This window comes from Citrus clementina, unplaced genomic scaffold (assembly GCF_000493195.1).
Source record: "Citrus clementina cultivar Clemenules unplaced genomic scaffold, Citrus_clementina_v1.0 scaffold_3, whole genome shotgun sequence".
Classification (NCBI taxonomy): Eukaryota; Viridiplantae; Streptophyta; class Magnoliopsida; order Sapindales; family Rutaceae; genus Citrus; species Citrus x clementina.
In genome coordinates this window covers 12,051,616-12,077,545 of record NW_006262339.1, presented here as the reverse complement: position 1 = coordinate 12,077,545, position 25,930 = coordinate 12,051,616, and the positions used below count along the sequence as shown (strand labels likewise).

Here is a 25,930-nt window from a genome sequence, read left to right as displayed (position 1 = left end):
TAATAAATTTTATAGCTGATAAAATAAATATTCTACAATCCACTGAATGAATGCCACATCCATTGGTACTCAAGTTGGAATGCTCTAGCATTACTTTTTTTATAACATAAGAGTTGAATATCAATTTATAACTTGGAGAGTTGAAAATACAGAATTGGAACGTAATTTTAAACAGACTTTTCTTTCAAATGACTTTTCAAGTGGTACCCAAGCCTCCATGTGAAGGGCGTCTAGTGGTAAGGTACTGTGGGAGGTAGTGCGGGCATAATCGTGGGTGAGTATCTCTAGTAAAATATAAAAGTTCATGGGTTTAAGCCATACTCAAAATCTAACTAATGAGTTGAGGATTGTTCTAACTTTATATATTTGACCTAAGAGATTCAATCACAAATGATATAAGGGTATTTTATCTATCAGTTTGTAATCAGATAAAAAGATTTTTAACCCATGAAATACAAGAAAGCGCATTGATCTTTATTTCCTCCCATCTTCCTCTCGATTTTATTTCACTACCGGGAAAGTTCTGCATAACAATAAGCCAACAATTACAACATGCCACTCTGGAGTTTATTTAACGTTGGCCCTCTTAAGTGCTCAAGTTGTTCTCTCCTATTTACTTGAGATATTAGGTCACATAGTGCTAAAGTTCTTGCACATCAGTATTTAATAGACTGAGAGATCATATCATCTTGCATTTATAAACTTCAACTACGAAATTAATTTCAACAGATTTTTCCTTCATCTCCTCCATTTGCGCCGCCTCCCCTTTTTTTGGTGTGGGGGGGGGGGGGGGGGGAGAGAAGATGCAGCGCATTCAATGAAATAGTGGAAAATTTGTTTGAAATGACTTGGAAGTGTTTAATTACAAATGATGGTGCCCAAAGAAACTGTAACGATGCAAGAGAATGAAAATATCGGAAAAGTCTTAACAATCTTATTTATGAAATACAAACAGTTTCAAGGCCATTCTTCTCTTTGTCACCATTTGTTTGAAATTAAAGGGTCGGCATCCACAGAAACTGAGACACTATTTAAAGTTGACCCACTAGAAGATGAATCCCTTTCGAAATCATGTCCAGTAATGTCACCATCCACAAAATCAGTCTTTTCACAATTTTGCTGCAAAATGGAAGTTCCAATTGATTCTCTTATACCCCGTAATTCAAATGCCACTTCTTTCATCGTAGGTCTTTTCTTCCCATTCAAGTTCAAGCATCTTTTTGCGAGTGTAGCAACAGTAATAATTTCTACTTTCTCAGCTTCCTTGAGAACTCGATCATCAAGGACTTCAAACAGACAGTTCTCTTTCATTGCTTGGATAAAATATCTTGCTAAACTTTTATCTTCTTCAGCTTCAGTTAAACGGATAGGTTTTTGTCCAGTTAGAAGCTCAACAAGAACTACTCCAAAACTATAAACATCACTTTTCTCAGTAAAATGACTTGACCGAAAGTATTCTGGATCTAGATATCCAAAACTTCCTTGTACTTGAGTGGTCAAGTGAGTTTGATCAATTGTGATAGATCTAGAAGCCCCAAAATCTGAAACTTTAGCTTGATATTTATCGTCCAAAAGTATGTTTGCAGACTTGATGTCTCGATGATAAATAGGAATAGATGCTGCTGAATGCAGATAAGATAGAGCACCTGAAACTTCAACAGCAATGCGTAAACGCATTTCCCATGTGATTGGAAACTCTTCAGATTGGTAGTGTATGTATTGATCGAGGCTTCCATTTGGAATAAATTCATACACCAAAAGAGGAACTTCTGTCTCCAAGCAACATCCCAACAACTTAACAACATTTCTGTGATTAATTTGAGACAAAATTACTACCTCATTGATGAATTGCTCGAGATTACTCTCATCCAATATTTTAGATTTTTTTACAGCCACAATTCCTCCATCTGCTAACATTCCTTTGTATACAATGCCTTGGCCTCCTTGACCAAGGATTCGATTGGCATTGTAGTTGTCGGTGGCCTTCTCCAAATCTTTTGAAGTAAATAACTTCATTTTCTCAATATTACCTTCATTGGAAGACAATTCTTGTTGCAATAATAAACCACCATTTTTTTTAAAGAACTTACGCTTAAACTTGATTTCCCTTCTTCTTTTTACAAACTTGTACAACCACCATATTCCAATGAGTAGAAAGAATAACGCAAGCCCACCACCGCAGCCTGCGGCTCTCGAGGACAATAATGAAAGATATCATCAAATGAACGAATGAACACTTAGTATTTTCATTTGAAATATATGTTAAAAAACATTATTAATTTGTTATGATGTAAAATAAAGGATCGATATGCATACCTATAACAATGAATTTAACCCGAGATTTGTTGAAAACTTTAATGCAACCATATGAGAGACGATTATAACCGTCAGGACAATTGGAGCAATTGTAGCCGCTCGAGATATTACAGATCAAGTCGCCTGCCCAGAAAATAATAAATAAAAATAAATAAATCAAAGAGAAGATCAAACTAAATCATGGCTACAACTAAAAAAAACTCCACCATTTTTGTCTTTAATTTTCTGTTTACATAGACAGTTACAGTAATTGGAAGACTTTACTCATTTGCAAGTAATCCGATGGATATTTTAAAAATCAATAATTTCAATCATCTATTGGATGATAAATTTTACAACACTTTTCTGATCATCTTACCATCCAACAGAGGAATGTTACATCATTTGACATTTAACTCTTGCTAGTAAAGTCTAGGTGCTCCAATAGCATTTTCCGTTTCTCATTCACCCTTATTGCTAATATTTATACGGAAATAGCATCTATTCATAATGCTCGTGGAGCACCAAGAATTTTCCCTTTTCTTCTTGTCGTCCGGATATTTTCTTTGAAAAAAATAAAATTACTCTTTAACTCATAATCCAATCTGTACCTGAGCAGTATCCTTTCTCTAGGTCGTAGCCAGAAGAGCAAAGACAAAAATGGCCTGAGCTTAATTGTGTTAAACAACCTTTTTTATCCGAATTACAAAAAATAGAATATGAGTTATTCCCTTCAAAACAACTGCCTATCTTTTCTCCCCACTTCAACACTGCAGGAACTTCTCGTTGATCTTCCAAGTCAAGAGGATCTTCAAGGTACTTGCTGTTGACCCAATGTTCATCAACCAGGAAAACAGACTGACATTTTTGAGGAATACTTTGAGAAAACAAGTATGATGTATTTACATTCAAAAGATGAGTAATATTTCGAGGAAGGGGGCATAGGAAATCATAGCAAGCAGGGTAGAGTGTAGGATCACAAGTACAAATCGACAGACACCCATCAAACAAAGATGAATCGTTCCCTTGGTGATATCTCATGTTGCAGCCTATGGCAGCGAATTTATTGTCAGACGAAAAGGCGAAAGGGGTACCTGATAAGTTGACGCCTTTAAGAATATTACTTGTTCGCTTACTACTGCTGTTTAAAGAAATTGTAGGAACGTTGACTCTAACCGCGGGCCTTGAATCATAAGAAAGAGTATCCAATAATTCTAGCCTGTTGACGCCAGGAAGAAAAGATTTGGGAGAGCCAGAAGAGTGATCGCAGATAACTTCGTAACCCTTGTCAAAGTAGCACCCTTCTCCGATTCCGAAGGGGTAGCTGATGCTGACATTTCCACATTCAGTTGGACAGGCGAATCTTTCTGAGGCTTTGATCGGCCTGAGATGAAAAACAATAATCTGCAACAACACCAGACAAAGATGCACAGCCATTCGCCGCTTAAACTCAGTTTTCTTTAGTTCGGAAAGTGCATGTATTAGCTCCTATATTAATTCAGAAACTTTTCCCACCGGCAAGAGAGTCCTGCATCTTAAAGCCCGAGATTAATTTCAGATTGCCAATCTTGACTTTTAATTACTCTGGGCCCTCTCAAGTCTTCTCCAAAGTCCAAAGACCATTATCACATTCCAGTATTTGGTCACATCGACAAGACGATGAGTACATCTTCAATTTAATAAATTCAGAGTCATGTATGTGTATGTATCATATCACCATTCCTCAACTTTAATTTAAAATTAATTTCAACAGATTTTTTTCCCTTCATCTCATATGACGGATTGGTGAAATGATATTGGATTCAGTTAAGTTCAGAATATAATATTTCATCATTATATAATTTAATTAAGACATGAAATGAAGCCATAGTCTTATTGGAATAAAATATAGATTGAGTAGCTTCATTTGGATGAAACAAAATGTAGCTTTAAAATATATATATATATATTTTAATCTTTGGTAAATATTCCTTTAGTCTCTAAGATTTGATTGAATTACACAATTACTCGTTATATTTTTAAAATTATCTATGATCTAAATTATATAACAAAAATTAACTGTGGCTTAAAAAATAACAAAAATTAACTCCGCTGCCAAGATTTGAAACCTAGATTTTAAGCTAGAAAGGTTGCAAATTTGCTCATGTGCTATAGAGGAGGATTTGATAATGATACTTAAAGTAGATTATATTTATATAACAAATTCGAAATTTGAGTTTTTGGAAGTTTCAATCGGTTCAAAAATTAATTTTGTCTGAAATCTGATAATAAATATTCATTATATATTTTTTAGGTCAGTTTTGTTTAATTCTCCATAGTCCTCAATAAGTGAGAAAAAAAGAGGCAATAGTTGATTTCCAATAACATTACTGACCTACATAAACATGAAAATAAAATGGGCCATTGGGGGCCAATCCCCAACGTGATAAGGAATAAAAAATAAAACAATTTTATGAAATAATTAAAGTTTTATAGACCTTATACCCAGCATCTGTCAACCCTCTTTTTTCTCACCATCAGGAGTCCTGCAAGCTAATAAGTTGGTCTTGACTTTGAATTAACGCTGGCCCTCTCTCAAGTCTTCAAGTTGTTTTCTTCTACACGTTCAAAAACAGTTGACAGCAATTGGATACGCAAAAGGCTTAATTGCAAGAAAGATTGATGCGGTCCCAGTCAGTAGCTAGCTACAATCGATCAATAAAATTAAAATGTTCTTCTTTGGATGAGAACAACAACCACAAGACAAAGAGTTTGAATAATTTTCTGCCTAATTCTTTATTCCTCACTGGAGCTTATTAATAGTTCTAAGGGTGTGTTTGGTGCACCGCACTGGACTGTATTATATTGTATTGGACTGTATTATTTTAGAATGGTATGTATTAAATTGACCTGTTGTTTAAATTATACAGGGTTTGGTGCTGAGCTGTATTGTATTATTATCAATTATCCTGTGTTTGGCATATAACATGTATTGGATTGTTTTAATGTTTGTTAAAAGTAAATGATTTAAGTAAATAACTAACCTTGTTATATTAAGTATTATAATCCTTGGAATATGGAATAATTTTTTAATGCTAAAAAGGATATATATATATATATATATATATATATATAAAGAAAATACTCATATACAAATTTAATATTTTTATATTTGTTTCGAGATTTATGTAACTATAAGTTTCAAAAAATTTCGACACATAATTTTTTTACACATTTCCTGTGAAAATTAATCAAAAATAATAATTCTAATCAAATTACACAAATAAAGCATATGATTTTCCTTCATAGGGGAATTTTCAACCTTAATATAATCATTCAAAAGTTTACAAAAATTTGTTGAAATTAATAATACAATATTACAACATTACTATACCAAAATATCAGGTTGTGTGAAGTACACACCTGCACCCACATGCTATAACTATACCAAAATATGGGGTTGTGTTTAGTACGGACATATTTTCTATACCAAAAAATTATTGGCTTTAAAACATCACAACCATTTTAAGCAACATATCAACCTTGTGCTCTATACAAGAGCATATGAACAAATGTTACCTTACGCTCACCTCTCGAGGACTTGAAAACTGAAATATTATGGGGTTCTTTTAGAATTAGCTCTAGGGCTAGAAGTTCTTCTTCAATAGAAAGTCCCATAGTTGCAAGTTCATCAGAAATGTCAAAACGATCTTCTTTGTTATCGAACATGCGTTGAGCTATTGTATTCATGTTTTCAAATGATTGGCTGATAAGATTAACAATCTTATCAATGCCAGCCTGCAAGTCACCCTCTGATCTAGATCTCTTCCTATTTGGTGGTTGTGAGTGAGCTCGAGCAATGTGTTGAGAACTTGAAGGTGGTGTAGCCGATATTGAAGAACATCCATCATCCATTTCATTATCATCATCGCGAATTTCTTCTTGATTTGCTTCGTCTTCCATGTCAGCGGGAGTTTGAGCTCCATGTCCAGCAGCACGGTCCTTTCCAAATATGTTCGCCAATCTTTTATAAAGTGGGAATGGCTTGCCTCTCCAGTTTCTTACAGCATTATGAGACTACAAATATTTAATCAAAATGTAGTTAGATACAGTACATAATAAAAAATAATAAAGGTCAATATAATAAATAGTAAAAAATTTAATAAACTTGGACATAACAATTGCTAAATGACTATCAATCTCCAAAAAGAAAATTTCAAAAACTCGCAAATGAGAGTAAATAAATTCAAAACTTTTAAAAATTTCTCTAACTTGCACATATGAATTCCAAACTTCATCACTATCAACCTCTACACATTTTTTTACATCATTCCATCCAAAACCGCTCGTGTTCAACATATCAAACATCAACCCATATTGTTTCTTCCATTTCCTAATCTTGGAGTCAATATGAGGAGAAGCCTTCAAACCACAATTTGGTAACTTTTGATTTATTACCTTTTCAAGATGTATAAATGTACCAGATTTGAATCCATTATCAGCACGACCACCGCTTACAACCACTGCATCTAGTGCTTCCAACAGTGCTTCTTCTTCGACATATGTCCATGCTCGCCTTGTACCTGCCTTGTTTCCAATGGTGTGGCTTGCACCTCCATCCTCCTCCATTCCTATATGTTGAATTTGATTATATTTTTTGATATATAATTTAAACTGTAAAATTGTGAGCTGCATATTAAATCATTACCATAATTCTTAACTAAAAATATTAACAAAATATTTCATATTTAAATTGACAGATAAACAAATCACAGAGTACCACATAAACCTCTTTTGCCTTAATCATCTTTAATCTTGAATATTAAAGTGCTAGAAATCTTTATCTTAATTATTCCCTAGTGATACAGTAATTAATATATCTATACTTATCATAGTCAACACGCAATATAAGCCCAGACATGCAGCAACAGCATTACAACAAGTCGTCACTCCTGTCTCTTTAAGCAAACTTTTTTATAACACTTTTTTACTCGCTTTTTTCACAAGCTCCTCCTCCTCCTCCTCCTCCTCTCTCTCTCTCTCTCTCTTTCTACCCCTTCACTCCTTCAGAAACATAGCAAAAAAAAAAAGCCCAGACATAAGCCGTATGGCTTTTTTATTTTATTTTATAGGAACTTGGGAGCAAGACCAAATTTCCTTTGAAATTTATATGGATCTAGTTAATATTTGAATGGTTAATAAAGATTTGTTAAAGTTAAGTGCTAAAATTGAAATATAAGTGTGCAACCCAAGAGGGGGATGAATTGGAAATTTAAAAATTAACCAAGCAAATCCACACAACAAGCAATCTAATGTCTTAACAACAATTGAAAATAATAAGTTCAATAATAGCACAATAATTAAAGAGTAAGGGAGAAGAGAAACAAACACACGAATTTTTACGTGGTTCGGCAATCCCCGCCTACGTCCACCTCTCCAAGCGATCCAAGCTTGAGGATTTCACTATCCAAGCCTTTCCAAGGCTTCAACGATTAAAATTGACTTCGAGGTGTCAATAAACCTTTACAACAAAGAGATTATCTCCCAATCTCTTCACTCAAGTGTCTCACACACTCAAACTCTTACAAATGAATTGAAGAAATGAAAGATACAATGAAACTCACTCAATGAGTAGATATTCAAAGATGAAGAACAATGAATGATTCAATGATTTTGTATTTTGCAAGTTGTAAGCTCAAGATATCACGTGTGCTTTTTGTTTTTGCTTGTTGGAGAGACTCAAAATGAGTTGGATTTGAGTTCTTATAGCTTGAGCTCGAAAACTAGCCGTTACTCACATTTTGGGCTATCCGGTTTGCCGTTTTATGGAATCCAGTAAGCCGGATTTATGTTATCGCTAAGGCAAAATTCAAAATTTTGCCTAACCGGTTTGCCGGATTCAGGAATCCGGTAAGCCGTTTTCGTTCTGGTGCTTACTGCCCCGTATCCGGCTTGCCGTTTATCAGTATCCGGTAAGCCGCTTGCTACAGTAACTGCTATAGTAAAATATTTCCCAAAATTTACAGTTTGACCCCAAAACTTTATAAAACTGTACTACGGTCCAAAATGTTATGAAACTTTACAAATAGGTCCAATTTTAGAATTTCTAAATAATGCTTTGTTTATCCCAAAACTTTCTGAAATTATGATATTGCCAAAGATGCTATGACACTTTTCAAATAAGTCCTTTACCAAAATTTCAAGCAATACTTGTTTATTTCAAAGTTTTCAAAATTCTTTCAATTAAACCATAAACTTTGAAAAACAACCAATTTCATAAAATCATTTTTCCATTAAATATGAAACATTTATAATGTGAAAATAATGATTTATTTAAAAGGAATAAAAACAATCAATTTCATGAAATCATTTTTCCATTAAATATAAAACCTTTATAATGTAAAAAAAATGATTTTATTTAAAAAGAATATTAAATAATTTAGGCTTAAAAGATTAATCATTCTTAATCTTGTTTGTTATCATCAAAATCAATATTATGAAAATATATATGTTAACAATCTCCCCCTTTTTGATGATGACAAACATTTCATGTATTTAAAGAATGATTCCACAAATTGCTCCCCCTAAATATAATCTTCTTTTACAATTTGCCAATTAGCTAAATTAATGATTTAAATACATGGATTTTTCTCCCCCTCATCATCAAAAAGAAAAACTTAATTGGCAAAGACAAAAGTAGCAATTTTTTTTTTTTTTTATAGATTTGAAAACATGTATTCTTCTCCCCCTTCATCATAAAAAAGAAAACGTAAAGGAAAAGAATAAGAGTAGGAAATTTGTTACCCATGTTGTCCGAATAGAAATTTCCACAAAATCTCCCCCTAACAACAAGCATCACCTCAAATACAAATTTAGTAATATTACTCATAAATTATCATCATCATATTTCAAAATCATCAAGTACTCACCATAATCACATATCATCAAAATCATCAAAAGAATATTCAAAGTGCATATTATTGTCCTCCTTTTGACAATATTGAAATGATATATTATTTTGTCTCCCCCTTTGGACAATAAAAAAAAATCAAAATACATATTATCCAAAATCATATTATATGCTCCCCCTAAATATATGGCCAATTAAAAAATTTAACCAAAATGATTTTATCCAAAAACATATCATATTTGTCTCCCCCTATTAATTATCAAAACCTCAATACAAGCATATTAGTAAAAAAAAAATATCCATAAGCATAAGGACATAATAGCAATATATAGATCATTAAAATCAACATATGCCATTATATGCTTAAAATTCTCGAAATATATGTATTTCTCCCATTTCGATATTATTTAAAGCAAGTAATGCATATTCGACAATACATCAATAAAGAACAAAAAGTGCATCCATTCACCAATCATAGATCCCATAAGATCAAACTTCCTCAAATACATGTAATTATCAAAGCATATTCTTTGTCTCAAATCTTAAGCAAAACATAAGTGTATAATTGCAATATAAGATCATCAAAATCAACATAGCTATTAAGAAAAGTCATCATAATGAGCTAAAGAACAAGTGATCAAATCCATTATTACAAATGTTTATATATATTTCTAAATGATGATCTAGTAGTTACATCTTGTGATGGATCTCCTAAAATTAAGTCCTTAGAGTGAGACGAATTATATAATTCAAAATCATAGCAAACATCCATATAATTCAAAAAAAATAGTAAATGTTGGTGTGTCCAAATACAAGTATAAAAGATTACTTGTGAGTTTTATAATGAAAATAGATTTTAAAGATGATTTTAGACACAAGAATGGATGTGGATAATTTATATGAATCAATTTGGATTGAAAACGAATGAGAATGATGGATTTTGGAATGAAATCAAGAGAGGAGAAAACGGCTTCTAGTGAGAGAACAAGAAACAGTTTGCCAAATGGAGGAGGAAGAAGATGAACAACAACATAAACCACGAATCCGGCTTGCCGGTTAATGGGCAGCAAGTCACAATTTCACAAACGGCTTGCCGGTTCGCTTGGGAAACAAAAAATCCGGAAATCCGGTTCTTGGTCAGAGAGTTGAAAGCCGAAAACGGCTTGCCGGTTTTGGAGAACCGGTTTGCCGGATGTGAACCTGAGAGCCATAACGCGAAAACGGCTTGCCGGTTTTGGAGAACCGGTAGGCCGGTTGTGAGGTAGAGATGAAGCTAAGAAAAATCGGTTTACCGGATTGAACTTGCTCTTATGCTATTTCGACATGATGCATGTTTCATGCTCAAGCATACTCTTTCATATTTGTTGTTAGGCTTAGGTGTCCTCTTTAACTTACGTGGCTTCTTATCAAAGATAGAGGAGGTTTCCTTGCAAATACGTACAATAATATTGAAAGAGAAAGAACCATTTGCAAATTAGATGGGTCATGGGTATAACAATTAACGATTCCATATTTCCATTCCGTCTTATCTTTAATCCTAAATAGCCTAATTTCAATTTTTTGTTGTATGATGAGTAGGCAAGGGGACACCGGACAGGTCGTCAATTAATACAAATAGAAATTGTGGATGAATTCCTTGTCCAGTGCTCGACCAGCTTGTTGAAATATCTTTGGTAGATATTTTGCAGATGTATTTGTTATTGGGCTTCCCTGATATACCAAAAGGGGGTTTGAAAAGATAATTACATGGTGATGCTAATGCTGCTCATTTGATAAAACTAACAAAAGTAGAGTGCGGGGCCGGGACAAAGTTTATGAAAGTGTGGCTTGGGTAACGAAATAAGTGAAAATAAAAAGAAAAAGTGAGACAAACGACACAGGTGTGGGTAAATAAATTTATAAAAAAAAAAGTGTCAGATTTGGGGAAAAAAAGGGCTGAAAGTTGTTAGGTTTATACAATAAATAATATAGAGAAAGGAAATAACAATGCAGCTTACTGTTTCTATTGATATGATTTCAATATATACACAACTAAAGCTAGTTAATTATAGTAAGTGCACAATTGTAGTTTAAAGTTATGAAAGTCAAATATACAAATGATAAAAAGATTGTACAATTACACCGTGACTTTGAGAGTATCTCTAATATGCCCCTACATTGTGGCGACAGATGAAAGTTTATTTACCTACAAAGATAATCTCATGCACACCAGCATAAGATTAGATACATAAAGAAGAATCTGATTGTGAAGTGAAAAATCCCCGTCGATAGAAGAAAGTTTTGAAGCTCAGTGTTCTTCCAAGAACGTGGGCTTGCTTAAGGCCGGGGAGTGCCTTTTCAAGTTTGTAAACCTGAGTAGGATATGTGGGATCAATAAAACCATGTAAAAAGGCATTGCTCACATCAAGTTGTTGCAAATATCATCTTGTAATAATGTCAAACACAAAGCAAACCAGAGCAGGCTTAATTACAAGGCTGAATGTTTCATCATAATCAATCACTTTTAAGAAAAGACAGCAGAGCTTGCTGTTCTCTGATAGTCTCAAGGTACTACTGTTTCTCTATTTTGTTTTAATCTGTTGGATTAGATGCCTATACCAGTTTCCCTATTACAGTTGTTTTACAGTGTGCAATCTTTGTTTTTGCTACTAATAGCTATTACTAAAAGTTGCACCCACCTCAGCATTCACTTTTAAGAAAAGAAAAAGAGAAAAAAAATGATTTTGGCAAATAGGGGCATATGTCTTCAAAGCCAATTCTTGTTTAATCATGTGATACTTGTTTATATGATTCAAACGGTGGATCGTGTGTCAATTTCCAAATTATACTCAGTTTTCAACAAGCCTTGGGGTAGATAGCCATTTATGGAAATACAAAAGCACCAATTTGCAATAGATTTTAATTCTTATGGAAATATTTACTTTGGTCTTTTTTTAACTCAAGCGACTTTACTTTCAGGATTTGAAAAAACTGAGAACAATGTTATACTCAGAGGCTGAATATCTTGAACTATGGTACACCAATGATGACAAAAAACAAATGTGAGTTGCTCTAATTACTGCTGATAATTTCAATTTTCTATTGAGAAAATAAACCATCTTCACATTTATGCAAAGTGGTGGAAACATTGAAATATTATGCCATCAACGCTCTGTCAATATTGTGGACCATTTGGGTTCTGTGACTTGTAAAGTTAATGATCCCTTAAATGCAAAGGTCGATGAAGTTTCGGATGCAGAGCATTGAGTATCTTGCATGAACAGGTATGCTTGAATTCTGGAATGGATTTAAAAAAATTGTAATTCAATCATCAGAGGTTCCTGAGACTATTGATGAGTGTATTGCAACTATAAATTATTTTCTTTTTCTTACATAATCGAGCATTCCTTTTATCAATTGGATTGAATATCTCTCCTTGTGAGAGTTCCTCTCATTATATAGAAACTGTAAAGATTTACAAGGCTGATTTTCAGCTATTACATCAACCAAATCTAGGCTAATTTCTAGTGATTAGATCTATCTAAACAAAGAAATTACAGATACTCCTAATTACAATATATCTATAGCTATGATACATAATTTATGCCTTGATATATGCTGTCATCCCCCCTAAAATTGATGCTGATCAATCAAGAAGCATCAATTTGCTCACAAGAAATTGATGACGCTTTCGTGTCATAGCCTTGGTAAATACATCGGCTCTCTGGAGAGTAGTGGAAATATGAGGAAGAGAAATAATACGAGTGTCTAAAGCTTCGCGAATATAATGACAATCCACTTCAATATGCTTAGTACACTCATGGAAAATCGGGTTTACACAAATCTGAATAGCACTAGTGTTATCAGCATGGAGTGGAGTAGGATTGGAGTAGAGTAGGATTGGAGTAGGATTAGATTGAGAGAAACCAAGCTCGGCTAGAAGTCCACGAAGCCAAACAATCTCTGAACAAGCAGCAGACATAGTACGGTATTCAGATTCAGTTGAAGATTTAGAAACACGATCTTGCTTCTTACTTTTCCAAGAAATCAGGGGTTTCCCAAGAAACATACACCAGCCCATGACAGATCGTCAACTGTCCGGACAGCTAGCCCAATTAGCGTCACTATAGGCAACAAGATGAGGAAGAGAACCAGCGGGAAAGAACAATCCACGGCTAGGAGTCCTGCGAAGGTATCGAAGGATACAATGAACAACAACTAAATGTAAATGATGGGGATGTTGCATGAATTGACTTACTTGCTGGACAGCAAAGGAAATATTCGACCTCGTAATAGTCAAATAATTCAAGCTTCCCACCAATTGTCGATAGATAGTAGGATCAGAAATGAGTTTACCTTCCTTACTACTATACTTTGTGTTGACTTCTAGTGGAGTATCCATAGAAGAGGCATTATGAAGACCAATTAATTTAAGCAAATCTTGTGTGTATTTATGTTGATTCAAAGAAATCTCCGAAGAATCATAATGAACTTTCAAACCTAAGAAATAAGTAAGAGGACCAAGATCCTTCATATGAAATGAGGCTTGAAGATGTTGTTGCAACCGAGCAATTAAGGCAGAATCTGTCCCAATAATAACAATAGCATCAACATAAACTAGGAGAAGAACAATACTAGTAGCTGTCTTGCAAAGAAACAATGATGAGTCATATTGGCTTTGCTTAAACAAGAATTGAAGCAAGGTGGATCGGAATTTATCAAACCAAGCCCGGGGAGCTTGCTTTAACCCACAGAGCGATCGCTTCAACTTACAGACATCTAAAGAAGAAGAGGAAGGCAAGCTATGTGGTAAAACCATGTAAATCTCCTCTTTGAGATCACCGTAAAGAAAAGCATTTTTAACATCCATTTGATGAAGTGGCCAGCCTTGTGAGGCAGCAATCGAAATAATTGTACGGACTGTAGTCATTTTGGCAACCGGAGCAAAAGTCTCTTCATAATTGACCCCATACTCTTGTTTATTACCAAGGACAACTAGTCGTGCCTTATAGCGATCTAGAGAACCAATCTGAATGAAGCTTGATTGAGTAGACCCATTTACAACCAATAGGTTTAACATTACAACCCATGTGTGATTGTCCTCAAGAGCTTGAAGTTCTTTTTCCATAGCCTTACGCCAACAATCATATTTAGCAGCTTCTGAATAACATGAAAGAATAGAAACACTGGTCAAAGTAGTATGAAGAGATGTGTGAAATCCATACCGATTAGGTGGTCAGATGATTCTGGAAGAGCAGCGAACAGTAGTGTTTGAGGGCTGATTGTCCGTAGAAGAAACCTAAATTTATTAAATGAGATAGGACAACAGAATTAGGATAGCCTAAATGTTTGTGCCATATTTCACTCTTTTGATTTACCGCAATACTAGCCAAAGAAACGAAATTAGAAACAGAAAAGTACAAAGGAAACAAACGTCCAACTTTAGGCCCCTTCGCTAGTATCTTCCTCGACACCTAATCCTGCACAATACAACCATCACAGGAAAATTAAACATCACAGTTATTATCAACCAATTGTCCTACTGAAATAAGATTAGTAGAAAGCTGATGAGATACAAGAACATCTTTAATGGAAAAACTGATGTCCCGAATAGCATGAATAGGTAACTTACTACCATTAGCAATCTGAATGTTTCCATAAAATTTTTGAACATTGCTAAGAGTGTCGCTGGAATTAGTCATATGATTGGATGCACCAGAATTAACAAGCCAAGAGAAAGATGGTAGAGTGCGTTTACCTTGAAGCCCTAAGGCTAAAAAGGCTGTAATTATCATCTGCTGAACCATTTCTAGAGTAAGAACTGATTTATCAACAATTGTTGAACCATCAACAGCCTGATTAGCAACAACGGCCTAACTAACAACAACGGCCTGACTAGCTTGACAATTTTGGGGACGAATAGGACATTCTTTGATAATATGCCCAGACTTCTTACAATAGTTGCAAAATTTCTTTGCACAGTTAACAACAATATATCTGTATTCCTTACAGCTAATGAATTGAACTTGTCGCATGTCTCCCCTTACTTTTCCCATGAGCTGCAGCATAAGCAATTGCATTATCATGCATTTTATTTTGCTGGAGAATAGTTTGTGTTGCAAGACGTTGCTCTTCACGAAGTAATTCTTTAAAGCACACATCTAAAGAAGGAGAAAGATCACGATTCATCAGATTGGAGCGGGGTGCCTCATATTCAAGACGTAGTTTCATCAAAAACTGATCTCGCTTGCTCTGTTCATGCACTTTTTGAACATCAGCCAGAGATTCAACTGGTACTTGGACATAAATCATGTCAACATATTCTGCCCATAAATTCTGAAATCCGAATAAATAATCTTGAATGGAGAGATCAGCTTGAGAGTACCTAGCAATCTCGTACTCTAAATGAAAACGTTTGGTTGTATTGTCTTGATTATAAACCTTTTTCAAATACTCCCACATGTCTTTAGCTGTTTTATATGGCTTCAGATTGAGAACGAGTGACTGATCAATTGATCCCATAATCCACATCATGACTCTAGCATCTTTGACTTGCCACTGAGCCAATTTAGGAGGGTCAGTAGGAGCTAGATCACTACCATCGATGTGACCCCAGAGTTCCTTTCCCATGATAAATAATCGAAACTGAAATTCCCAGGTAGAATAATTCTTACCTGTGAAACGCACACCAAAATTTTCCATGTTGCTAGTTGACATGTTACCCGCAACTCACCAAATGTAACAAGAAGTAAAGCAAATCAACTAACCTAAGAGTTCACAAAAAATACCAGAAATCTACCCAAAACTAAGATCTTAGACTCACAAGAATGTTTTCTAAAATTTTGAATTATGGCTCTGATACCATATCAATTGGATTAAATATCTCTCATTGTGAGAGTTCCTATCATTATATAGAAATTGTAGAGATTTACAAGGCTGATTTTCAGCTATTACATCAACCAAATCTAGTCTAATTTCTAGTAATTAGATCTATCGACATAAGGAAATTACAGATACTCCTAATTACAATATATATACATCTATGATACATAATTTATGCCTTGATATATGTTGTCACCTTTGATCATCCATCCTAATTCTCTTCTTTAAGATTGATTTCATTGCATTAAAATAGTCAGATTCAACAATTAATGGTGGGTGCAGTCCAGAATCAACTGCCATTTTGATGCCATCAAGAACTGCCAAAGCATTCATTAATCTCCATATTTTCTAAGCAAGTTTTCCTAGCGATGGAAGCAGTCGTGACACCCCATTTGAATTTATTATAATACAAGTCAAACCTGCTTTTATTCTAGATTTAAAGATGCATCTACTTTTGGTGATTCTACCCAAGATAAAACGTATGCAGAAAATTGTTGCTCAATGTCAGCCTTGCTAATTCTTTCAAAATATAATTCACAGCTTTGAAGAATTTGTTACAGCTTTCCAATATTTTAATATTTTAATTGTAAAACTAACACTATAGATTCTCTTGTTACAAAAACGTCAACTAATCCAAAAGTAGAAAATGATGCACGAAGAAACCTAGCCTCAACTGCCTCAAAGTGCCTGAATGAGACGAGAAAATAAACAAAATGAAGAAACTTCTAAACCACAAAGTCTAGGAAAAATTGATAGACTAAAGAAAAATGGTATTTTAGAGGAAGGACTCTCCTTAAGTAACATATTTGAAAATTTGGTAGGAAAAGAGGAAAAAATGATTATTAAACAGGCCACACAAAATTTCCAAATGAATATTGTCTCACAGGATAAACTGGTAGGTGCAAATTGAATGAATATTGGACAAGAATGAAAAATCAGTTATGTAATGAGTCTTCCAACCATGAATGATCAAAGAATAGAAACTTACACTAAAAGTTTCCCATTAACGACATATATCTGCCTTTTCACTTTGTCTAGTTGCAACTGTATTGGGAAATTGAATCCAAGTTAGAATTTATTGAAGAAGCAACAAAGTTAAAGGAGCAAGGTATGATCTTAGGATCATGATGCATCATCTCCTTATCAATAGCTAATGCTGCATACACAATTGATGCATTCTCATTGGACTCATAATCCACTTCAAAGTCACTGTATGGGAAAAACCCTTTTCTAAGAAACAACAAAACATTTCAGGTACAGTTCCTCTAAAAAAACTTTTGAAAGGTGGACAAAGAGCACTACCCCGTCAAAGGAAAAAAAGAAATAGATCAATCGTAAACAACAGAGGAATTATGAACGCTCTGTTGTGTTCCTCAACAAACAAAACTGAGAATAATTCACCCACTCAAGTTCCAATATTATAGTTTACTCGTTGCCAGTTTATTCAAAATCTTTTAGAACAATTCCAATATTCTGATAATATTACCACTGACTTTACCCTTTGTTTTTTTATGGTTCACACAACTTATAACTAAATTACAAATTAGTTCGCATGCCAGTAAATTGCCTAATCCAGAATTTAACAATATGAGCCACCGCCCATCCATTAGAGTAAACACCATACTAGAAAATTAGAAAAACTGTTACAATCTTTCCATTATAATTTTCTTTTAATTATTTACTTTATATTTTGACAGTAGTTGGTTTTTAATAAGTCAAAATTAAGTTTTTAGTTGGTTCCTTATTTTGTGGATTCATGGAGCATGATGGAGAACATGCTTAACGCTTGCTATTTTTATGCTTGTTACTTTGAACTAAAGTTTTATTTAAAACTTGATGTTATTCAATAAAAGAGTGTCTTGAGTATTACTATTCTCGCGAGTTGTAAGTTGTCTTTTGGGAGTTTATTGGTTTATCAAATAACCAATACTATTTTGGAGGTCTAGATTTCCTAGAATTAACATATTCTTATCGATTTTGTTGGATATAAAGATAATGAGAGAAGGCTGGTTTGTAGACTGCTGAGTTATATTTTATTGAGCAACAAAATCATCTATTTATACAACATAATGAAAACTAAAGTGCAAAAAAATCTGCTACATTTGAGCATAATAACTACGTGTAGGAAAATAACATGAAGAAGTGATCATAATCCTAAACAATAGCAACAAAAAAATTGATTTAGCTTCATGAGTCATTCCAGTCAAGATTCTCCTCCTTGAATCTGGAGCTGCATACACCAAACTTTTGCCTCAAGAATTCATATCTAATCTTTGGAAGTGCTTTTGTTAAGATGTCAGCACTTTGATTTTCTGTTTTGCAGTAGATCAGTTGCACTTCTCCTTCTCTTTGTACCTCTCTTAGAAAATAAAGTTTTATCTTGAAGTGTTTTGTTTTGCCATGGAACACTAGATTATTAGCAATTGAAATTGCAGCTTAGTTGTCCACAAATATTTGTGTGCCTACTTGTTGTTCCATATGCAAATCTATCATAAGTTTCCTGATCCAAAGAGCTTGATTCACAGCAGCAGCAACAACAGCTACATATTCTGCTTCTACTGTGGATTGAGCTATGACTTCTTGCTTCTTAGAACACCATGAAACAATTCCAGAAACAATTTCAGAACCAAAGCTAAAATAGTAACGTGAGGTGCTTCTCATGTCATCAACACATCCAGCCCAATCACTATTAGAATATCCATGAAGATTGAAGTTTTTAACTTGATTAAACCTTATTCCATAACCAATTGTGCCCTTAACATATCTAAGAATTCTTTTTGCTGCCTGAAAATGAATTTCACTGGCACAGTGCAATACCTTGATAGCAAACTCACTGCATGCATGATATCTAGTCTGGTTCAGTTAAATACATTAGGCAGCCTATTAGGCTCCTGTACAACCTTTCATCCACCTTTTCAACTCCATCTTCTTTGCAAAACTTCTCCTTTTGATTCATTGGAGTTGCAGTTGGCTTGCACTCTTCCATGTTAAATTTCTTGAGAACTTCCTTTGCATATTTTTACTGGCATAGAAATATTTCATTTTCCTTTTGATGTACCTGCATACCAAGGAAGAATGTCATCCTCCCAAGGTCTGTCATTTGAAAGACATCTTTCATTTCTTCTTTAAACCTGTCAATCAACTCCTTGCTACTTCTTGTAACGAGTAGATCATCAACATACAGAGATACCACATGTATTTTATTATCCGCCTTCTTGATATATAAACTAGATTCACTTAGACTTTTTTCGAAGCCTAAGTTTGTTAAGTATGTGTCAATTTTGCTATATCAGGACCTTGGTGCCTTTTTAAAATCGTACATGGCTTTTTTCAGTCGATATACCTTCTCCTCTTGTCCTGGAAAAACAAACCCTTCAAGTTGCTCCACAAAAATTTCTTCCTCCAAGTATCCATTCAAAAAGGCTGATTTGACATCCATTTGGTGTATAACCCAACCTTGTTGTGCAGCAAGAGCTAGCAACATCCTTATGGTATCTAACCTGGCAATAGGGGCAAAAGTTTCAAAAAAATCTACCCCAAACATCTGGGCATATCCTTTAAAAATAAGGCTTGCCTTGTGCTTGTTTACAGAACCATCAGGATTGAGCTTGGTCCTATAAACCCACTTGACTCCTATAGCTTTCTTGTGTTCAGGTCTGTCTACCAACTCCCATGTCTGATTCTTTTCAATCATCTTTAGCTTGTCCTTCATTGTAGCTATCCACTTCTGATCATTTGCAGCTTCTTCATATCATGCAGGCTCCATTACAACAATATTACACCTCTGATAGATGTCAGAGAGTGATCTGGTTCCTCTAACATCTTCATTGTCCGTATCATCATTCTCCTTATCGACCTTAAGCTTCTTGTCATTTTCCCAACTCCAGTTATCTAACTCAAAGAATTAAACATCCATGCTGACAATTACTTTGTTGCTTTGTAGTAAGTAAATCCTGTAGGCTTTTGAGGTTGAGCTATAGCCTACAAAAATCCCAGGTTTTGTTTTTTTGTCTAATTTGTCTCTCTTAACTTTAGGGATGTAAGAGAAACATAGACAATCAAATATCTTTATATTAAGCAGCTTTGGTTTGTAGCCATACCATGCTTCAAATGGAGTTTTTTCTGTAACATTTTTATTGGCAATTTGTTCAATAAAAAAACTGCAGTGTTTACGACCTCAGACCAAAATTTCTTCGGCAGCCCTTTGTCATGAAGTAAGCATCTTGCCATCTTTATTATTGTCTTGTTTTTCCTCTCCACAACACCATTTTGCTGAGGAGTGTAAGATGCTGTCAGTTCATGTTCAATGCTTGCATCTTCATAAAACTTGTTAAATTTTTCAAAGGTATATTATGTTCCATTATCAGACCTAATCACCTATATTTTGCATCTGCTTTGAGTTTCAACCCAAGCTTTAAACTTCACAAGGATGTCAGCAACCTTAGATTTAAGCTTCATAAAATAAATCCAGCACATTCTTGAGTAATCATCAATGAAAACAATATAATACTTACTGTTATTCAAAGATGGTGTTTTCATTGGTCCTCCCACATCTGTGTGTATTAATTGCAACCTCTGTATAGCCCTCCAGGCCTTATTTTGTTGAAACAGAATCCTAGTTTGCTTTCCATACTGACAGGCAACACATCTAGAAGACTCATCCTTTAATTCAGGCAAGTCTTTGACTAGATTGTTCTTTTTCATGTACAGTAGAGTAATATGATGAAAATGCCCCAACCTCTTATGCCAAATCAATGTATTGCTATCTTCTCTGTGTACAAAAGCCTGCTCTTCTTTCATCAAATCCAAAGAAAAGCTTTTGCCTTTCATTTGAACTTTGAATACTTCTCTGTCTTTTGCATCTTTGATCATACAGTTCTTGTCTTCAAACAACACCTTATAGCCTTTTTCTAACAACTGAGTAACACTCAAAAGATTTTGATTAATTTTAAGAACATATAAAACATTATAAATCAATTTCAGACCTGTATGGCCTTCAATCGCTACTGTTCTTTTGCCTTTTATTGCAATGTGTGCCCTATTTCCAATTCTGACTTTGGAAATAGTAGTCGCGTCCAACTCTCTGAAGAGCTATGGATCATAAGTCATGTAGTTTGTACAACCACTATTTATAAGCCAATTCTCTGTGGAGCTGTTGGTGGCAAAACACGATACCACAAACAGCTGTTCCTCTTGGGGTTGATCCTCAATAGCCTTGGCTTCTCTTTGCTGTTGTTGAGTTGTACATATCCTTTCCACGTGCCTTAACTGACCACACTTGTGACATTTTGCATCTGGCCTCCACCAACACTTATTTTGTGGATGATTGATTTTTTTGTAGTAAGGGCAAGGTGGAAAGACTTGAGTGTTGCTACTTTGGCTATTTTTATTACTGCTTGCAGAACCTCCAAGCTTGTTGTCTTTGTTCTGTTTTTTCTTATTTTTGCCACCTTTGTTGTTTTGTGATTTGGCTTGAAAAACACCCTCCAGAGATCCTTCTTGTCTCATAAGCCTCCTTTGCTTCAGTGCCTGCTGTGCATTCAACAATTCTGCTAAGGTAATACTTGATAGATCGCTTGAGTTTTCCAAAGATGAAATTGTAGCCTCAAACTTTTCAGGAATTGTGACTAGGATTTTTTAAACAACTCTAGAATCAGAAAAATCAGTGCCAATGAGTCTTACCTTGTTGAAAATCTTAAAAAGTCTGTCATAATATTCCTGAATTGTTTTGTAATTCTTTCATCTTTTGCATCTCAAATTCTAGGATCAAATTCAACACTTGCATCCCTTTGACCCTTTTATTTCCTTCGTATTCTTGCTTCAAAAAATCCCAAATTTCCTTGGCTGTTTTGAGCGTCATTATTCTGGAAAAAATGGTGGATGAGACTGCTGCAAACAATGTTGCTTTTGCTTTTGATTTTCTTTACTTCATCTCTTTTTTATTTCTAATTTGTGCAAGAGTTAGATTGTCTGGCAGGGGTGGAACTTCATATATTTGTTCAACAACTTCCCACTGATCATTAGCATCAAGATAAGCCTTCATTCTAACAGCTCACGCTTGATAATTTATTCCATCAAACACTAGAGGTGCAATTGCAGTGAATGGACTTTTTGAATTCATTCTGGAAAGGTTTTGTGTTTTTGGGAAGATAGGTGATAATTGTTTAGGAATTGTGTTCAAACTTTCTCAATCTCACATGTCCCTAAAAATTATAGCTCTGATACCATTACGTTGGATATAAAGATAATGAGAGAAGGCTGGTTTGTAGACTGCTGAGTTATATTTGATTGAGCAACAAAATCATCTATTTATACAACATAATGAAAACTAAAGTGCAGAAAAATCTGCTACATTTGAGCATAATAACTAAGTGCAGGAAAATAGCATGAAGAAGTGGTCATAGTCCTAAAAAATAGCAACAAAAAAACTGATTTAGCTTTATGAATCATTCCAGTCAACAAATTTCCTTCTATTTTGTTCAAGCTACTGTTACAAACATTTGTGTTCATATCGTAAGCATTATCTTTAAATTTTGTTTTCAAGTTTCGATACTAGACAACAATAAAAGTAGGGGTGGGCACAGTTCGGTCCAGTTCGGTTCGGATCGAAATTAAGCAGAACCGATTTAAATCCGTTATTTTATAAAAAGAACTAAATAAGAACCGAACTTGATAAAAACAGAATATAAACGGATCTTTTCGGATTGGTACGGTTCAGTTCGGTTTTTTTAGTTTTGGGCCTAATGGGCCTATTTTGAATTTCTAAATTTTTAGCCCATTAGGCCTCATAATGTAATAATTTTTTTCAACAATTAATTTATCCTAATTTCATTACAAATATTAACAATAAATACAAAGTATTCAAAACACATTTTATCACTAATATCTTACTAACTACTAATAAGGTACTTACAAAATATGAAATATTAAGATTTAAAATACATAATCAAACTCCAATATTCCATCTACATAAACATAATGTTGTAAAGACAAATAAAAATAACAACAATTAAAACTTACAACACAAAATAAAAAGAAAATTTGGAAACAAACACCAACAACAATTTTTAAATATATATATACCCGTAATCGTGTGTGTGCATGCCTATTTTAGTTATCTTACGCAACCAATTAAAATTTAACACGTTTCTATTTAAATAAAATTCCAAGAACAACCCGGTTTTTCGGTTCAGCTGAGTGAACCGAATACCGAACCTGCATTTCGATTTTTTTTACAAACCATATAATTTGGTCATTTTTTAAAATTAAAACTGATTCGAACGGAACAATTTGGATCGGTTCGGTTCGGTTTTCTCTAGTGCACGATTTTTTTGCCCACACCTAAATAAAAGAAACTCATAGCGTCAACCCTGAGAAATCACTATTAGCCTCATCAAACACCCATGCAATCATGTCATACTTGAAATAAAAACAATTAATAGAATCAAAACCTATGAAGCAAGTTGTCTTCAATTTATTTGATATATTACAACTCGATAACGAACTCATATTCATCCTAAACAATCATATTAGAAAAGAACATATCTTTCTAGCATTAAGAAATATACAAAGCATAGTAGAACCTAAGAACACAAACATGTAACAGTAGAATTAAATATTTTGGTATTTTTTTTCCTCTTTTAGGAAATAAAGCTTTAAAGACAATTGACTGAAACCCATCTTCAAAAAACAAACCTCTCATATATAAAAACAGTATAAGAACAAAACGCAACAAACCCACATTGAATAACCAACCAAAGCATAAAATGTTTGCAAATTTCACATAGGAAGATAATAATATTGAATAAATAAGGCAAAATTAACATTTTTCGAAAAGTGGAAAATTCCAGTAAATGGATACTTAGTTGAAACTCTAGCATAATAAATACATTTCAAAATGTTAAATTAAAGAAGCATAAGCAGCCAAGAGAGAGAATTAAAACCAGCTAAATTCCCATTGCGATGCATCAGAAGGTAGAGCAACTCCCATCACACACACACATACACAAACACACACACATATACATATATATTTCATACAAAAACTTGGTTGTACTGGTATCAGAGCCATGGGGAGGATAGTGTTATATAGAATAGAGACTCTGTGTTTATAAAGACTTGTGTTTTAGTTGAATATTGTTTGTATGGTGAGTGTTTACCTCTGGGTACCTTGGTAGCATTTGGTCGTAAGTCCCGATTTGGTTGAAGGGCAGTAAAACCAATTCTTAGCCTTGGATTGTAACCATACCTACAGGACTAAAACTAGAATATAGGTTTTTACCCATGGATTCTCTACTCTGTAGAGCATCGTCCTTTTCTAGTTCTTCTTCTGGAAAAACTAGTGATTCAAAGAATGTTGTGAATTCGGAAGAATTTGTAATTGAAGACTTTAATAAAGTAATTGATAATTGGGATTTACCAAAGATATCTAAAGAAATGATTTATAAAACAAAAAAGCTTGATTTTTTAAAGAATGATTATGTTATAAAAACTGAAGAACGTGATATAACCCTTTCAAAACCATTTGAAACTATTCACCTATTTTCAGAACACTCTTTAAAGAAATTAAAAGATAAAAATTTTAGTTATGTTCACATCGGCTTAATACAAGTTGGTATAAAACCCTTAACAAAAGAAGGTCTTAATATCTTTATCCTTGCTGTCTTAAGAGATGGGCGATTCATCTCTTTTGATGATTCTTTACTAAGTAATATAGAATCAAGTCTTTGTAAAGGTCCCATCTCATTCAACTATAATCCGAACATAACAATTTCTCTAAAAGACAAAAACATTCTAAAAAGCATGATCTTGCAAATCAAGACCCATAATTATCACATGATTGAGGGATCTGTCCCAGTTGCCTTAATTTTTAAATTTCATACAAAGCTATGATTTATGCGTTTAGTACGCAACATAAATTTCAGTCGAAAAGAGATGAGACTCTTCTCTTGCAGACTGACCTCTCTAAAGCCAACACCGTTATTCCAAAACCAATCCAATAGAAACATGTCAATCTTCCAGACGAATGGATTCTTGAAGGAGCCACTGCACCAGTGATTCCAAAACAACTTGAGCCTAATACAAAGTTACAGAATGTGACTCGGTATTCTGATGGGAAAGTTAAACTGTCCTTTAGGAGATCTACATCTTCTAGATTCTCTAATAAGGATTCATGCTCAAGTATTCCTTCATTGGAAAGGAAATTTACAAAGATTCCTTCCTTTATCAATCTCCCTTTCCAACCAGTAAAAAGTCAACCTAGGTTTTCCACTTCGGATAGACCTAGTTCTTCTATACATTCTGTTGACTATACTACTAGTGTTCCACACCCCATTTACACTAGCCGTCAACATGAACAAAGCCAGGAAGAGAAGGAACCTTCTCCTCCAACTTCTCCTACATTCTCCGCTGTCACGGAAAATGTAATAAATGTCCTCGAAAAAGAATTTGAGCTAAATAAAACCCTTCTTCATACAGATTTTTATTCTGATAATAACAAAGAAAAAAGACTTTGGTTTTTCAAGAATTTCTTAAACCAGAGAAAAGAAATACAAGAAACTTATTATCAATTTGTAAATCTACATAAAGTTCGTATATTGTTTTTTGATTGGTTTGATATGTATGCTTCTGATCATAACATTACATATCCCTTTAAATAAACTAACCCGATCACAGTTAGAAAAAAGATCACTGAGTGGAATCTTTCTGACAGTGACAGAACTATAGAATCTGAACATCCACCTCTTAAGAGTTTGACCATTGACCATGGTGTGCCTCATGTTGAGATTAAAGCTTCACCCTATAAAATCCATAAACCAAATGATCCAGAGACAAATTTAGGCAGCATTATTCAACAGAATAATTTCTATAATGTTAACCTAAATA

The 25,930-nt window shown here is 34.0% G+C and overlaps 1 protein-coding gene across 1 annotated transcript; it reads right to left on the bottom strand.

Moving 5' to 3' along the window:
* Window positions 1-931: 931 nt before the first annotated feature.
* On the bottom strand, window positions 932-25,053 carry LOC18047276 (wall-associated receptor kinase-like 2). The gene is made up of 4 exons (XM_024189500.1): window positions 25,037-25,053; window positions 2,907-3,679; window positions 2,317-2,439; window positions 932-2,183 (listed from the first exon to the last, which is right to left on the bottom strand). The coding sequence occupies exons 1-4, from the start codon at window positions 25,051-25,053 to the stop codon at window positions 979-981; spliced, it is 2,118 nt and encodes a 705-aa protein (XP_024045268.1). The 3' UTR covers window positions 932-978.
* Window positions 25,054-25,930: the final 877 nt, after the last annotated feature.

What these genes read in the sequence shown, in the direction of transcription:
- LOC18047276 (XM_024189500.1), bottom strand. An exon ending in AGAGAAAGGATACTGCTCAG is followed by an intron (nt 2,440 to 2,906) that starts GTACAGATTGGA and finishes TTTTCTGGGCAG; the next exon opens with GCGACTTGATCTGTAATATC. An exon ending in GGTTAAATTCATTGTTATAG is followed by an intron (nt 2,184 to 2,316) that starts GTATGCATATCG and finishes CGAGAGCCGCAG; the next exon opens with GCTGCGGTGGTGGGCTTGCG.